Raw genomic sequence first — 18115 nt, forward strand, 5'->3', positions numbered from 1 at the left:
CTAGGGATCCATTTTCCTGCCCATTACCCTCCACAAGGCTCCTTTCACATCCTTGTTCCTCAAACTATAGATCAGAGGGTTCAGCATTGGAGTGACCACAGCATAGAAGACAGCAACAACTTTGTCCTGGTTTGAAGATCTGCCTGGTGACCTTAGGTACATGGCCATAGCTGTGCCATAAAAGATCCCAACCACTGTAAGATGGGAGCCACAGGTAGAAAGAGCCTTGCTCCAACGCTGAGCTGAGCGAATCCTCAGCACTGCCAGACTAATGCGAACGTAAGTCAGCAAAATGAAGGCAAAGGGTACTAAGAGAGTGAAAACACTGCTGCCTAGTGAGAAACCTGCATTGGCTGAGATATCAGAACATGCTAGTTTCACAACAGCCTGAACTTCACATGCAAAATGGTTGATGACATTGTGCCCACATAGTTTGATCTTCATGGTGAAGGATGGTACAAGGGTCAACAGGGAGGCCAAGACCCACGAGGAGACAGCCAGACAGCCACACAGCCTTCTGTTCATGATCAGCGTATAGTGGAGTGGCATGCATATCGCCACAAAGCGGTCATAAGCCATGACAGCCAACAGAATGCATTCCGTCGTCCCAAGGAAGAGCGAGATACACATCTGGGCAAAACATCTGGCATTGGAGATAGTGGGCCTCTCCGTGAAGCTGTGGGCCAGCATCTGTGGGACTGTGCTGGTAGTATAACAGATGTCAAGAAGGGAGAGGTTGCCTAGAAAGAAATACATGGGGGTGTGGAGGTGAGGATCTGCTATGATCAAGAGGACAATAAGGCCATTCCCAAGAAGAGTCATTAGATAGAGGAAGAGAAACGCGACAAAGAGCACCCTGCGCATGAGTGGCTGGCTGGAGAGCCCAGTCAGGAGGAAGATCTCTGGTGTCGTTTCATTATCATCTTCAGGAACCATGGCGTTGTAAATCCTTCCCAATATGTGGAATTATCTGCCGGGATAGTAAAGATGCACCCAAACTATATTAATTGGAGTGTGACTCAATCCCATTACCATTATTGTTGGTGGAATGATAATTTTATAACGGTGAAATGCTTATTTTATAATGTCATCAAATAATTCATGTTTCTTTGAACAAGGGATGGATGAATATTTCAGATTCAATTTCTCACTGTTTCTAAACCTTTTCAGTTTTAAATTCAGTTCTCCATATATCAACATTAGTTTGTGATTGATTGATTGATTGATTGATGATTCATGATTGATGTAAAAGCCCTTGTGGAATTTCATTAGCATCTTGGCTCTAATTTTTCCTAATATACACATTTTCTATGTGAAGAAAATTACACTCTGTGTGGAAAATGTATCCTTGGAGCAGAGCTATGAAACCCCAATCTTGCTACATACAATGGTGGTACAAATCCACCCCCTATGCAAATATCATATATACAGTGTATTTAAATGTTCTAGGGAAATCTGTGACTCTCCAGATGTTGCTGGACTACAACTCCCATCATCCCTGACCATCCTGGCTAGGGCTGATGTCCAACCATATGCAGGAGGGCCATGCATTTGTGCCACCACTGTAAGTAAACTGTGCCAACATACTTCCAGTGCTCCTTGCAAATTGAAGTGACCCAGAAAGGAGTTAAGTGCTAAGAACGTAACATCTGAAGGAGGATTTCCACTCCTTTGCTGTTTTATATTACCCTTCTCCTAGAGCAGCATTCATTGCTTTCTCTCCAAACATGTTGGTACCATCAGATGTAACAAGCATGATATTTGACTAACGTGTTCTTGTTAATTGTCCTGTTTTATGTTGTACTCCACATGTAGCAGTGGACATACCATTCTCTAAGTTTTATTTGCTGCCACAAAAATTCTTACAGTCATAGGGGTCACATCCAAATACAGATGGAAGAAATTCTCATGTTTGGTTCTCTCAGGTTCTCATTTTCCCCATCTTAAAGTCAGTTCTCCACATGTCTGCTACAATTTGCATTATTATTATTTTAACAATTCTCATGAAAATTCTTCAGCATTTTAGTTTGAATTTCTCCTAAAAATAAATTTTATATGCAGTTTTGACTGACGTTCACATTTGTGCAAGCACCTTCCCTATATATAATGCATTTTTGTATGTTATTATCAGTTCCATATTCTTTTTACATACATTTTCTCCTAATATATGCATTTTTGTGAACATTGCTTGCTTAGAGAACTGCACCATAAGATTTGGATAAGTGCAAGTTCTGGAAGATGGCTGTGTTTCAGTTCTCATATTGATTCAGAAAGTGCAAATTTGGGGGGTATAGCCAGGTACTTTAAATGTATGCTGTGGATGTGACTATAGTATGATATTGTGTGGTATTAATAGGGTGGTGAACATCTCTAATGGAAAAAAAATTATGGGTGTTCTCCTAAAAGAATCAATTACTAAAGTCAGCTTGCTATATTACAGTTTAAATTTTTGACAAAACAATGTAAAATACATACAAAAGAAACTTGAAATATTTACCTTATGGGGTGTCCTGTTGGATAACATTTGTTGAAAGGGAAAATAGGTTGCCTGATGGATCTGAATCAAATAGCCTTGTGCAGCCTAATCTCATACACATTTCCTTAAAATTAAGTTCCATTAACCTCCATGCGGCTTCCTCCCAAGTAAATGTGCCTATAATTGCAGCTTTAGGAACACTTCTAAAAGAACATAAGAAGATCTAATCCACTAACATCGCGAGGGGATTTCAAATGTTTTGATTAAATTAAAGAATAAATAAAACACCTTTCTGGTTATGACACCAGTCTAAGAAACAGCAAATGTTTGATAAAACCATGAAAAACCAAAAATGCTTCTTATATCATCTGACTTAATTAGGCTGTGTTAACAAAAAAAATTTTTTTGGGGGGGGGGACCAGAATATCTCTGCTGATTCAAATGGCAACAATGGAAAGCTGAATCAATCTTCTCAACCAAGTTTCTGATTACAAGTGGTTAATTCTTGTCTTCATGGCCTGAGGAACCATCAAGTCTAGGCCGCCATCTGAACAGAATAAAATCCAATCTCTGTGTGTGACTAGAAAATAACAATTTTTATAATTAAAACTTGAAAACTCATTATCATGAGTCTTTATATCCCTGAGAGATTTCAAAAGTTATCTGTACAGACTTCATACCTCTGAGAATATATCCTAGACAGGCAATTAAGAGCAAACTTAGCTTGGGTTATTCATTTATTTGAATGGATTTTAAAGAGCAGAACACAAAAAATGGCAACTCATAACATTGAAATTGGGCATATTTATAAAAATTCTAACAGTTCATATATGTAAAAAGAAATATTTAAGCAGTTTACATAAGACATAACCAGGAAAGAAAAAGTCAATATGAATTCATATAAAAATAAAAGCAAAGTGTCATTTTGTTGTTGACATTTAAAGCCCTTGAGTAACTTGAGATCAAAATACTGTACAGTGGTACCTCAGGTACTTAATTCGTTCCAGAGGTCCGTTCTTAACCTGAAACTGTTCTTAACCTAAAGCACCACATTAGCTAATGGGGCCTCCTGCTGCCGCCACGCCGCTGGAGCACGATTTCTGTTCTCATCCTGAAGCAAAGTTCTTAACCTGAAGCACTATTTCTGGGTTAGCGGAGTCTGTAACCTGAGGCATATGTAACCTGAAGCATATGTAACCTGAGGTACCACTGTACTGGAAAATCATGAAAGACCATTGTTATCTTGGGGAGATTTGAGTCAAGCCCAGCGATTGCCCCTCACATGCCCAGACAATTCCTAGGCATGAGTCAACTAAGCAGTTCATTCTGTTTCTTGTCGTCAGCATGATTCTGTGAAAGAGAGTACAGCTTAGTACCACCTGTCAAATTCTGGGCTATTCTTTATGCAGAGTCTGACACTAACACACTGGATGGCACCGGATGCTTTTCAGGCATTTAAGAGCATCTAGATGGAGATCCAGAGAGGGATCTCCTTTGGCCCTTGCCACCTCTGGGGAGGAATCCTCTGGCCTTGCCCTCCAAAAGGGGCTCTCAGGCAACCATGTTACCTTACAAACAGCCATAAACACAATCTGATTTCCCTAACTCTAGTTATAACCCTAAAGTCAAAGTTTTTTATTAGAATTACTTGTAACTTTTAAGAGATCACATATATCTATAGTTTTAATTCTATTAATGTTTAATTGCTTTTAATGATTGCTTCCCCACTATGCTTTTAGTTGTTTCTATTTTATCTGTAAAGCCATTTTGAGTCCCTGTCAGAGAAAAGGGGGGGGGGGATATAAATCACAATAATTATTATTTTAGAGTCACTGACCTATGTCCATTTACCCATAAAATACACCTTCCAGCAAAGTTGCTTTTGTACCCTAAGATCTCACCTTTATCTGCACATCCTTTGTGTGAGTTCCTCTGCTCATCTGTACATGCCAACTGTTACATCTTCAATTCATCTTTGTTGGTATTTGGTTAATATTAAAAATAATTTCCCAGAAGTCTTAAATCACAAAAGCAAACAGCAAAGAGAAGTGACTTAACATGACTAAGTTAGGTCCATTAATTTCAGTGGGTCTACTCTGAGTAACAGTTGAATACCACCCATATTCTTCCCACTTGCCCTTCTCACCTTCTTCTGTTGTCCCCATTGTAGTCAAGTATACATTATGAGTCCCTCTGAGCAGAGACCTGACATTTAAAAGTCTGTAAGCAACATGTAGCAATTAAAATTTTAAAAGCCCAATCATGCTGCTCCACTTACAGTGTAGTTTAAGACTAAGTCCAACATGCCATCTAAAAAAATTACCTTGCATGTTCTATGGCTATTTTACTTTTTTCCCTGCACTGTCATGTATTTGTATATGATTAAACATTAGAACCGTAACCTATTTATTTGTTTAGAATATTCATACAACTACTTTTCAACAAAAAGTGTTCCAAGTGGCTTATATCGTAGAACAGAGGGACTTTGGAAACATTCCAAAAGAGTTTTCACCTACATGATGTCCACTCCCAGTTGGGGCTGGACTACATCTCCCTCCAGCTCTCACTCTTACCCATACTGGCTGGGGCTGATGGGAGTTGTAGTCCAAAATAGCCGGAGAGCAGCAGGCTGAGGAAGGCCGTTTTAAAACATTTTAATCTTAATTATGGTTCCCTCTAGTGTCTCACTCTACCTTGAGCCTTGTGGATTTCATGGAGCAGATGGTATCAACCACTTACGCCTCACGAAACTAGGCAGAGGAGGTAGTGGGAAGTGTTATGTACTGAAGTTCTCACCCTGGGCCAGCAGGGGGATACTGTAGATAGTTATGCAAATGAAGGATCGAAAAGTGACGTTCAGTGATTGGATAGTTTGTATGCAAATGAAGGATCGAAAGTGACATTTAGTGATTGGATAGTTTTAGAAAATGGCAACAGTTACATTGTTCTGGAGCTCTATATAAGCAGGCTGACTGAGCTCCTCAGTCAGTTCTGTTCCAGCTTACAAATAAAGAGCTGCTTTGGAAGAATCGCTGTGTTGTCCGATATGTTCACCCACAACTAAACACTGGCGACGAGGGTGGGATCGATGGACATCAGAGCACAGCCAAATGCGGCCATCCTCTGAACTGAGCTGAATCACTGAGCTGAATCACTGAGCGAAATCACTGAACAGAACCAATTCAGAGCTGACTGTTCTGGCTAGAGCACTGTGTTCCATCCATCACCCTTCACACCGGCATCAGAATCATGGCTTCACTTGTGCCTCTACCGCCGTTTGCGCCAGCCTCTGAATCATGGGACTCTTACCTAGCTCGGTTCGACTGCTACCTCCAAGCCAACGAGCTGACAGCAGTATCAAAGGAACAGAAGCGGGGCCTATTCCTCAGCCTCTGTGGGCCTGAGGTGTTTGAGACGGCCTGAGCATTGGTTGCGCCTGAAACAGTCCAGGCAACACCATGGGACACGATCCAAGAGAAGCTCCGCAACCACTACGCGCCAAAGCCGTCCAAGATTGCTGCCCGCCATGCGTTTTACCACCGGAACCAAGCAGAGGGGGAGTCAATCAACAACTACACCACCGCCCTGCGACCGACTGCAATGCACTGTGAGTTCCAAGACTTAGACGATGCCCTGATGGATCGAATCGTCTGCGGGGTCCGGGACATCCATCTGCAACGGCGTCTCCTCGCCAAGCCAGACCTCACACTGCAGAAAGCCATTGAGGAGGCTGTGGCCTCGGAAGCTGCTGAACGCTCTGCCCAGGAGATCCACAAGGCCAGCAGCCCGCGTCTTGCTAGGAAGCCAGTTCCAGTGCATCACGAAGAGGCCAGCAGTGATGAGGCATCCTCCAGTGAAGACGATGACGTGCACCAGACAAAGCGGGAGCGCAGAAAGTTCCAACAGAAGTCCAAGGGCCAACCGGAATGTGCCGGCTGCAGAGGCAACCATTCCCGTGCCAAGTGTCAATTCAGAGATGCCATCTGTCGGACGTGTTCCAGAAGGGGCCACATCGCTAAAATCTGCTGATCGGCCCTGTCTGACACCCCCCTTCACCGACTCGCAAGTCCAAGTCTTCACTCCAGTCTGCCAAGGAAAGCTGTTTCGCTCTCACCAACTGCCGCTGCCCATCTGGAACCACGATTGGCCAAACCGACTCGCCTACACGCCGCAAGCTGAACGTCACGGCGCTCATCGAAGGAGCTCCATGTGACATGGAGATTGACACCGGGTCTGCCCTGTCCATCGTGTCTTGGAGCACCATCAAAAGACTGGTACCCAGAGTGTCCAAAAGGCAACTCGACTCTCACCACGTGCACCTGAGAGACTACCAGGGAAATGACATTCCTTTGTAGTAAAACAGCTACTTTGAGATCTTGTATAGAATGTCCTGGGAGATTGAAGTGTTCTCCTACTGGTTTCTCTGTCTTGTGATTCTTGTACCTGCGATACATTGACGATATTTTTATCATCTGGACACAGGGTCAACAGACCCTGGACACCTTCCACCAGAAATTTAATGATTTTCACCCCACAATCAACCTAACTATGAATCAATCTATACAAGAAATACATTTTTTGGACACTACTATAAAAATACAGGATGGGCGCATAGACACCACCTTATACCATAAACCAACTGACCGACAAACATATCTACATGCCTCTAGCTACCATCCCAAACATACCAAACAGTCCATTGTATATAGCCAGGCACTACGTTACAGCCGTATCTGTTCCAATTCTACAGACAGAGACTCTCACCTAAGAGATCTACAGCAAACCTTTTTAGAACTAAAATACCCAGCAGATGAAGTTAGACAACAGATCAACAGAGCCAGACTGATACCCAGAGAGAACTTGCTGCAAGACAGACCCAAAAAAGAAAATAACAGAACACCTCTAGTCATCACATACAGCTCCCAAGTTAAAACAGTACAACGCATCATCAGAGATCTACAACCTCTCCTGGACAATGACAGTTCTCTTTCTCAAGCTCTGGGAGGAAGACCTTTCATTGCCTACAGACAGCCACCCAATCTTAAACAACTCCTAACCCACAATAATACTACAACCAGACCTAACACGGACACTGGCACCAGAGCCTGCAATAAACCCAGATGCCAACTTTGCTGCCACATACACCCGGACAACACCATTACTGGCCCCAACAACATCACACATACCATCTCGGGACTGTTTAATTGCTCATCGTCTAACATTGTGTATGCCATCAAATGCCAACAGTGTCCTTCAGCTCTCTATATTGGACAAACAGGCCAAACCTTACGCCAAAGAATAAACGGACACAAATCTGACATCAAGAATCACAAGACAGAGAAACCAGTAGGAGAACACTTCAATCTCCCAGGACATTCTATACAAGATCTCAAAGTAGCTGTTTTACTACAAAGGAATTTCAGAAATAGACTGGAAAGAGAAGCTGCTGAATTACAACTCATTACCAAACTTAAAACCATGGAGAGACCTGGCCTGAACAAAGACATTGGATTCTTATCTCATTATACATGACAAAGCCATTTCTCACCTTCTCACCCCTTGCTTTTTCCTGTAAGACCTATTGCAGTCGTTAAGAGTCGTCAACAGGCTCATCTCAGCTATCTGCCAATCACCCATTCCCACCACCCTTCTGAGTAATACCCCTCCCCACCTTCTCACTATATAGAAGGATCTGGCAACTTCTGTTTCAGTGTATCTGAAGAAGTGTGCTTGCACACGAAAGCTCATACCAAGAACTAACTTAGTTGGTCTTTAAGGTGCTACTGGAAGGAATTTTTTTGCTTTGACTATGGCAGACCAACACGGCTACCTATCTGTAACTGTACCAGGGAAATGACATTCCTGTGGTAGGCATTGGCCGGTTCCAGATTGCCTTCAAGGATTTTTCGGGCCTGCTCCGACTGGTGGTGGTCAAAGGTCAGCGGCCAAGCCTCCTAGGGCTAGACTGGTTTGATGCCCTCGGCTTGGAAGTCACCGGCATCAACTGCATCTCTAACGCAGAGACTGAGGGTCTGGTCAAAGACTTTGCCAAGGTTTTTGACGGCACTTTGGGGCAATATACAGGTATGCCCATCTCCTTTAGACTTGATCCACAAGTCGCCCCCATCAAGCTAAAGCCACGCCGAGTTCCCTTTGTTCTCAAGGCTAAGGTGGACGAACAACTGGACAAGCTGTTTGCCCAAGGAGTTTTGGAGCCGGTTGACCACGCCAAGTGGGAAACCCCCATCGTCACACCTGTCAAGCCAGACGGGTCGGTGAGAATCTGCGCTGACTACAAGTGCACGATCAACAAGGCACTTCAGCAGCACGCTTATCCGGTTCCTGTTGTCCAACACCTGCTGCATTCCCTGGGTGAGGGTAAGGTCTTCGCTAAGCTGGACTTGCCGAATCCTATCAACAACTGCCCATTGATGATGCCACTGCTGAAGCCCAGACGATCGTCACCCACCGAGGGGCATTCCGTTGCCGCCGGTTGCAGTTCGGGGTGAGTGTGGCTCCTGGCATCTTCCAAAGCCTTATGGAGCGTCTCCTGCAAGGGCTTCCGGGCATGGTACCATATTTTGGTGACGTCTTGGTGTCCGCAGACTCACACCAGCAGCTGTTTGAGCGCCTACGTACCGTGCTGACCAGATTCCAGGAGGCCAGGCTCAAGGTAAAGAGGGAGAAGTGCCAGATCGCCGTTCCACAGGTGGAGTTCCTGGGCTATCTTATCGACGCCTCCGGCCTTCACCCGACCACATCCAAGATCCGCGCTATCCAGCAGGCCCCCATCCCAAAGAACAAGATGGAGTTGCAGGCGTTCCTAGGGCTGCTGAACTTTTATAACATGTTCCTGCCCCACAAAGCCACGGTGGCTGAGCCTCTTCACCGACTCCTCAGCACAAAGACGCCTTGGTCCTGGGGTCATCGGGAGACGGTGGCCTTCAATGCGGGCAAGGCTCTCCTTTCATCGGACAATGTGCTGGTACAGTACAGTGAAGCCAGGCCGCTGGTCCTTGCCTGTGACGCCTCACCTTTTGGCATTGGCGCTGTCCTTAGTCACCGTTTTCCAGACGGAAGAGAAGCACCGCTCGCCTACTTTTCCAGGACGCTATCTCGGACTGAACAGAATTACAGTCAGCTTGAGAAGGAGGCACTGGCACTTGTGGCTGGAGTGAAGAGGTTCCATGAATACCTCTACGGCAGGACTTTTGACCTCATCACTGACCACAAGCCGCTCCTGGGCCTCCTCGCCGGTGATCGTCCAACTCCACCGGTCCTCTCGCCGCGCATGCTGCGATGGACTGTTTTCTTGGCTGCTTACCACTACCGGCTCGTCCATCGCCCGGGGAAATCGATGGGCCATGCCGACACCCTCAGCCGTTGCCCTCTTCCAGCGTTTGTGGAAGACCCAGCTCCTGCTTCATCGCTCCTCCTGATTGAGGATCTTCTGGCAGCGCCTGTATCGGCTGCCACGGTGGCCTCCACATCTGCCCAGGATCACACCATCAGCCGTGTGCTCAACTGGGTGTGGAGGGGGTGGCCACAAGGGCCTTTTGCATCGGAGTTCCAACCGTTCGCAACCAGACAACATGAACTCTCGGCTCATCGCGGCTGTCTGCTGTGGGGAGACCGCGTCGTGATTCCCCAAAGGCTCCGTCAACGTGTCCTGAAGGCTCTGCACGTTGGCCACCCAGGAATCGTCAAAATGAAGGCGTTGGCTCGGTGTTACATCTGGTGGCCTAACATGGATGATGCCATCACTGCCTGGGTGTCCGCCTGTCAAGCGTGCCAAGAATCGAGGCCTGCACCACCGGCAGCTAAGGGACACACCTGGGAGATGCCCAAGACACCCTGGTCGAGGGTTCACATCGATCTGGCTGGCCCCTTTCACGGCCAGACCTTTATGGTTGTGGTGGACGCCTATTCCAAATGGCTGGAGGTGGCCCTGATGCCCTCCACCACTACCGAGGCCGTCATCCGGGTGCTGCGAGGCCTCTTTGCGACGCATGGGTGTCCTGATGTCCTTGTCTCCAACAACAGACCGCAGTTCACGTCAGGCACTTTTGAGCGGTATCTTTTGGGACTGGGCATCCGCCATGCCCTAACGGCACCATTTCATCCACCCAGCAATGGGCAAGCGGAGAGAATGGTGCGCTCAGCAAAAGAGGCACTGGCGTGCCTGGACTGGGGAGACTGGTACGAGCGGGTCACCGAATACTTGTTCGTGCAACACATCACCCCTCATGCGCCCACAGGGCGGAGTCCTGCTGAACTGCTTATGGGCCGCCGCCTCAGGTCCCCACTCGACCGGCTGCACCTGGACTTTGCCGTGGCCAAACCCCCAGGCTGTGCCAACGCGCCACTGTCATTTGTTCCAGGAAACCAGGTCTTTGCCCGGAAGTATGTGGGGGACATTCCTTGGGTGCCAGCCACAGTAGTGGGAGTCACTGGATCTCGCTTGTACCAGGTGGCACTCGAAGACGGACGCTTGTGGCGCCGGCACATAGACCAGCTTAGGCGTAGGGTTGGGGACTTGGACACTACCGTGGTGCCCCCAACTGCGCTTGTGGCTCCAGAAGAGACACTTACAGATGGTGAGGCTCCACCTACACCTCTCTCACAAACTGCCAGAGTGGAGCCGAACCAAGCCACTTCAGAGGGTCTGCCAGACTTACCACAGGCTCAGACCACTCCACTTGCGGAGGCTCCACCCACAGCAGGGGATCCAGGGGACTTGGTTTCAATGCCACCTAGGGTCGCACCACAGCCTCAGCAAGAATTGGGTGGCCCCCGGACTTGGCTACCAGTCCCCAGCGGTCTGACAGAGTTTCCAAGCGCCCAACTTATTTAAAGGACTATGTTGTTGGACATGTATCACTGTTGGTCTAAGTATGTAAAATGTAACCGATATGCTTTTGTGCCTAATTGAACCATTACGTGTAGTGCTGTATATAAGGAAACCATTACGATTGTAACTAACGCCTTATCTTGGTGGGGAGGGGTGTTATGTACTGAAGTTCTCACCCTGGGCCAGCAGGGGGATACTGTAGATAGTTATGCAAATGAAGGATCAAAAGTGACGTTCAGTGATTGGATAGTTTTAGAAAATGGCAACAGTTACATTGTTCTGGAGCTCTATATAAGCAGGCTGACTGAGCTCCTCAGTCAGTTCTGTTCCAGCTTACAAATAAAGAGCTGCTTTGGAAGAATCACTGTGTCGTCTGATATGTTCGCCCACAACTTAACAGGAAGTGTTTGGCAAGTATTTCTTCCAAAAGTCCTCTCCTCAGCCCTCATCTTCCTGCCGTCTTCTTGCTGGGCCACAGGGCTTTGCACCCTGGAAGCACATAACCAAGCACCAGACCCAGGGAATGCATGATGATAGTTGTCAAGAACACCACTAAGACAAGCTTTTTATTTGTATTTTTTATTTGTTTTATTTATATGCCACCTCCCTACACCCCATGAGCTCAAGGTGGTGTACATGGTTAGACTACGAGATGGTGAAAGGCCTAAGGTCACTCAGTGAGCTTCATGGCTGAAGAGGGTTCGAACCCTGGTCTCCCAGGTAATAGCCCAACACTCTATCAAACAACAGGATAGCAGCTTCCTGTGGAAAAATATCAGACCAGTTCACAAACTATCAAAAACAGATAGTAAAACACAATCACACTTTTAACCCCACACCAGTACAGTAACAGCTTATTTCTTTCAAGCAAGTTTTCAAGCCATCATGATAAATAAATAAACCATTTCCCTCCAGACTTTGTTAAAGTTATCCAAATTCAGTTTATGCATTAAAAACACAAAACTTTCTTGAAATATAATCCCTGCATCATGCTCACCACACATTAGGAACCACACACTCCTGCTCACCTTTCTGTAAAAGCATCTGAGGTGAGCAGCCAGAGGGGTGATCCTAGCCTTGTCTATTCATTTTGTGAAAGAGCAGAACAGCATTTTATACTGTTTTTATATGTTTTAAGAACATGAAGTGGTTAATGCATTTTTCAGATGAATGAGTAAGATAAAATAGTGGTTGGATCCCCAAGGATCGTCAGAGAAGCATCTTCACACTGGAACCAAGTTGTATCTTTCTCTTCTCCAGTTGGGCTGTGACAGGAGAGCAGGCTCTGTGTCTCAGCCAGACTTTCTTTAGTTCTTATAAATACCATCTGTGAAACACTGAATTATTATACATATTTCTGCGAAGCAATGCACTTGGAAACTACTTCACAATGTACATTATAGAAATGGAACTGAACTGAAACACAAAAAGACAGGGTAGGGAAATGCAGAACTGTCCATCTGGAGTCCATATTCAGTAGAACATGTGAAGGGTTTCAGAACTTACAGGGTTAAGAGTTCTGAGTGACGTCTCACATCTTGAGGCGTGGCTGCAAGACACATACGGGAGTGGTTTTCTCTCTGTGTGTTATTCTCGTCCGCTCTGCGAGAGGAAAGATGTGCGCGCTGTCGCCGGGTGTCTGAAGTGGAATTTACGATGTTATGCTACATGATTAAAGGCTGTAGAAGATAAGAGAACGGCTTGTGTGTGTTCTGATTTATTACCCACACACTGCAATCGCTTCTGACCGCTGTGTTCACTCTGCTAAACCGGCCAAAGAGGCAGGAGGACGTTTCCGAGATCGGCACAGGCAGCCTGCATGCGCAGCGAAAGTGTGCCGGGCTCCATTTTGGCCCTCTTGGCCGCCATAGAACATTTCATCTATCCCTTAGGAAGAAGCCAACCCCGACACATCATCTTCCTAAGTGCTCCCTTCACTTCATTGTTCCTTAGAGTGTAGATCAGAGGGTTGAGCATGGGAATGAGAACAGTGTAAGACACCGCAAGGATATGGTCCTGGCCTTCAATATAGCTGCCTTTAGGTCTGGCATATGAGAAGATGGCACAGCCATAGTGAAGAAAGACCACTGTCAAGTGGGCTCCACAGGTGGAGAAGGCCTTGCGACAGTACTGAGACGAGCTCATGTTCAGGGAAGCCATCAAAATGCACCCGTAAGACAGCATGATGAAGGAGAAAGGGACGATGAGGATCATGGCAACCAAGGCTGTAACAGTAACTTCAATAGTTCCATAGCCAGGACATATCCTGCTCAGCACAGGAGGGATGTCACAGAAGAAATGGGGGATATGGTTGGGCGCACAAAATGGCAAAGAGAAAATCACTCCAGTGAGGAAGGAAGAAAGAATGAAACCACCACAGACAGACCCCATCACTAGGCCCCAACAAATCCGTTGGCTCATGAAGGTCCCATAGTGTAGTGGGAGGCAAATGGCCACATAGCGGTCCCATGCCATGGCTGTCAACAGCAGACAGTCAGCCACACCTAAGGCCACAAAGAAGAACATCTGAGCAGCACACGATGCCAAGGGAAAGGGCTTATGGGGAGCCAGCAGGTCACAAAGCATTTGTGGTATGACCACCAAAGTGTAGGCTGTCTCGGAGCATGAAAGGCTGCCCAGGAAGAGGTACATGGGTGTATGGAGGAGAGGATCAGTCCACACCACAGTCATAATCAGCCCGTTGCCTGCCAAGGTCACTGCATACATCAGGAGGAAGAGTCCAAACAGCAGTCGGGCCAAGCCTGGGTGACTAGTGAACCCCAACAGGACAAACTCGGTCACCATGGTACAGTTGACAGAAGGATCATGAACCATCCCTGAGCTGTAGTGGAAGTAACACAGAGTGACATATGCCTACATCAGTTATGAATGCCATTAGCAGAAATATGCAAGAGGATTGGTAAACCTGAACTGTCATTGTGGGTTTGACCCTCTAGTCCAGGAGTCACCAATTTTGAGGGGCCTAGGTGCACATTAGAATTCTGTGAAACTATCATGAGAACCACAAATGTTATGGAAGAAAAACCAAGGACATTCTCACACACACAAACCCAGTCAAAACAGCCAGCTATAACATCAGCCAATTAGAATACAATCAAAAAATAAGGCCAAACCTGCCAAAAAAATAAGCCAACTAATTTGTGTTTGGCAATATTCTCTCATGCACCACAGTAGTTATAACTGTAGTATATAACTCTGCTGTGCTTTATCATATAAAACAAGCTATGACCTGTGTTAGTAGTGAAGCAGAGGCGAAGCAAGGTTTCACACAGCAGACAAACACTTTGCAGCTATGGAAAACTCTCATTTACCAGATTCAGTCCAGTGTTCACCACTTGGTAACTGTTCATATAACCCCTATGAGCAATCACCTTGTGGAAGATTTTTTTCTGCACATGAGCAAATATAGCCTCCATCCTGCTTGTGAGCAGCAAACTGGTGTATGTGTGCATGTTCTCTGTTGACCAGTGGAATTTTGAAAGGGTTGGGGAGGAGGCAAAAAAGAAAATTATCTTCTAAGAAATTTCAGCTCAGTTAATAAGGAGGGGTACTATTTACTATTTTGTGAATTCATGTTGTTAGATGAATGAAGCAATGGGCTAAGGAAGAAAGGGATAGGAGCCAAATCCATTCTTCCTGTCAAAAACAAGAGTAAGCAATATTTACGCAGGATCCCTATTCTCCACTTTTGGGGGGAAATTGGTGTGGGCCATTTTGCTAAATATTCTCAGGATGATGGTGGCATGTGGCTGAAATTTTCCATCAGTTCAACAAGAACCTCCAAAAGAAAACTCTCAGAAAAATGGAAATGCTTTTCTGAGCAGATTTAAGCCCAGCTCTGGGTGGATGTGCATTCACCAAACTGGAGCTCATATTAGCACGAACTTTGCAAGCAGCATTAGAGCATGGGGGAAATGATGGTGTGCTAGAGAGATATAGAACCTGTGCACCACAAGGTTGCCAGGGGCTCAGCTAGGACTTTTTACTGGACTCTGTTCCTGTGCCTCTAGCTCTTATTCAGAAGTATTCTGGCTTCATTTCACACCAGGACTCTCTGCCAGGCCCCTCACTGCCCATGCTTTGCACCCTCCTTGAGTGCTTTGTCCTGGCTGGAATGTGTCCTCAAAGTCTGAAAATGACTCTTGCTTCCTTGAATGGGGCATAGAGGGGGGGTGAGTGTGTGTAGAAACTAATCTGTACAAATGTAAAATGTATAGTCACTGTTCTCCTGCTTTTGCTTCTGGCCTCACCCACCACTGGCGTTTGGCCCTCAGAAGGGAATGTGACCCTTCATCCGAGAAACACCCCCCCACTGTCTCCTCAGTTCAGGACAGGTGAAGAAGTTGTCCTTTTGCAATTTCCCATATGAACTGACCTGACTGGCTCTGACCCAACCTGCAGCTCCTGGGCTAATGGGCAGATCCTTCCGATTTCACGCTTCTCCAAATGTTGCAATGCAGGTCTCCACTCAAGAAGGCATTTTCAATTGCGCACTACAGAATAAAATGCATAGATTTGCTATAAAAGTAGTCTAGAAAAGGACTGGTGAAGGAACAGGTGGGAAGCACAACAGTCGTTGGATTCAGACCTGGGTTAGGAATACTTTCATATTTTCACTCTTTTCAGGTGGAATTCAATCATATAGCAACATATTCAGGTTTTGCAATTTTTGATTTGGCAAAAGTTGATTGGGCATTATTGTGCAAAAAAATAATTTCCTCTTCCCGCCCCCCACCCCGCCACCACCAAAACCCCAGACATTTTGCAATGCAGAAAGTGGTAGAGAAATGCACTGGGAAATGGAGGGCAGCAACTGTTTGATGCAACCTCGAATAAGCTCCCCCAAAACTATTCAGAATGAACGTTCAGTGACTAGTTAATGTTATCTAATTTGCTCACAAATTTTGTGTAAAAAACAACAACACAAAACCACTGGGATGTATAATCAATAAATCGGTCATTTTGCCTTTGGGGCAAAATATGTTTAGAATATATTTAAATATGAATGTTTGTGGAATTTTTTAAGGCAAATGAGGCAACAGGGCAGAAAGGATTTAGGAATGAACACATGCAAAAGTGGCACACGGGAAATAGACTGTTCATTCAGGTTTTCCAGGTTTTGCAACAATGCAAAAAACAAACCAACCTGCACAAGCTGGTGAAACTGGGTGTGGGGGGGTTGCATATTACAAGAAATGATCCCTCTTTTGAAATGCCTTCGGCTTTCTTCGGGGAAATGTTACACACCCTTCAGCATTTCTCTGATGAAAATAGAGATGTCCTATTCAATAATAATAATAATAATAATTTTACTATTTATACCCCACCCAACTGACTGGGTTGCCACTTTGGGCAGCTTCCAACACATATAAAAACATAATAAAACATTAAACATTTTTTAAAATTCCCTATACTATTCAGATGGCTCAGCAGTTGAATAACTCCATACCCTTCAACATTTCTCTGATAAAATAGGGACATCGTAAGGGAAAACGGGACAGTCTAGTATCAAATCAGAAACTGGGACGGCTTCTGTAAATCTGGGACATCCCTGGAAAATAGGGACACTTGGAGGGTTTGATGTTAGTGGTCTCCAGTAGGAATGGTGGAAGGTTGTCAATTCCATTAGCATTTTAAAGACAAATCTATTCACACTTTATGACACAGTACACAAATGGAAAAACAGGTACCCTTTGAAATCTGCACTTACTTGAATGTTGTGGTGCACTTCTCCAACCAATGTTTGCAAAAATGCATATATTAAAGAAAGTGTGCATAAAGATTAATGTATTAGTGAAAATAACATACAAAAATGCCTTCTATTAGAGGAAATTGCTTTCAAAAATGTGTACATAATTTCAAAGTGCATACAAAAATGTGTTTTTAGGAGAAATTCACACTAAAATACTAATGAATTTTCATTAGGAATTTTTTATTATTATTATTTTTGCAAATTGCTGAAGAAGTGTCATGAACTGAATTTGAGGTTGCAAAAATGTGAAACTGAGGAAACCAAAATGGACAAATCCTTCTACTCCTAGTCTCCTTCAATCACTAGAACAGTGGATCTCAAATATGATGATGGGACATCCAGAAAGTAGAAAACAATGCAGCTACATAAGAACATGAATCCTTCCCCAAGTATAATATTGTCCTTGAATCGTCCCACCCCAGTTGCCATCCTCTGCCACCACACCCTTTGAGAGCCTCTGCACTAGAATAACAGAGCAGAGCCCTAAAAGCAGAAGGCAGCTGGCCAAGAATGACATTGTTCATGGCTGAAATATATATATAATTTTTTTTATTTTTTATTTTTTTGTCCAGTAGCATCTTAGAGACCAACTAAGTTTGTTCTGGGCATAAGCTTTCGTGTGCATGCACACTTCTTCAGATACACACATAGTTCATGTCATAGCCCTGACAGCTGTGATATTAAAGTTCTGTACTGGTCCCTTTTTCGTCTCCAAAAGCTTCTATTTTTTCTCTGTCTATTGGTCACCTCACAATAATTTCCGTCCCCAGACTCCCTTCTGCCAGCCCCTGAGCCTCAAATCCCCTAAATGTGCAGCTCAGGATGTTTGGGCGGCCGAGGAGAGTGACAGATGAATATATACATGTTGTTGGTCCTTACCTCCAAGTATCCTGGGAGATAGTACATAAGATCTGTGCAGAAAATGAGAAATTGCCCGGCTACAAAGTATACCCTCCAACATTTATCTGATGAAAATAGGAACGTCCCATTCCATAACGATAATTTTGCTATTTAT

General features: G+C 45.1%; 2 protein-coding genes across 2 annotated transcripts; both read right to left on the bottom strand.

The window, feature by feature from the left end:
• LOC308457796 (olfactory receptor 13H1-like) lies at positions 1–936 on the bottom strand (the record flags this gene model as incomplete). The annotated part of the gene is made up of 1 exon (XM_080971970.1): positions 1–936. The coding sequence occupies one exon, from the start codon at positions 934–936 to the stop codon at positions 1–3; it is 936 nt and encodes a 311-aa protein (XP_080828096.1).
• A 12272-nt stretch (positions 937–13208) lies between these two features.
• On the bottom strand, positions 13209–14132 carry LOC308486115 (olfactory receptor 10R2-like; the record flags this gene model as incomplete). The annotated part of the gene is made up of 1 exon (XM_081022458.1): positions 13209–14132. The coding sequence occupies one exon, from the start codon at positions 14130–14132 to the stop codon at positions 13209–13211; it is 924 nt and encodes a 307-aa protein (XP_080878584.1).
• Positions 14133–18115: the final 3983 nt, after the last annotated feature.

Source organism: Podarcis pityusensis (assembly GCF_964106645.2).
Source record: "Podarcis pityusensis genome assembly, chromosome: 10".
Lineage (NCBI taxonomy): Eukaryota > Metazoa > Chordata > Lepidosauria > Squamata > Lacertidae > Podarcis > Podarcis pityusensis.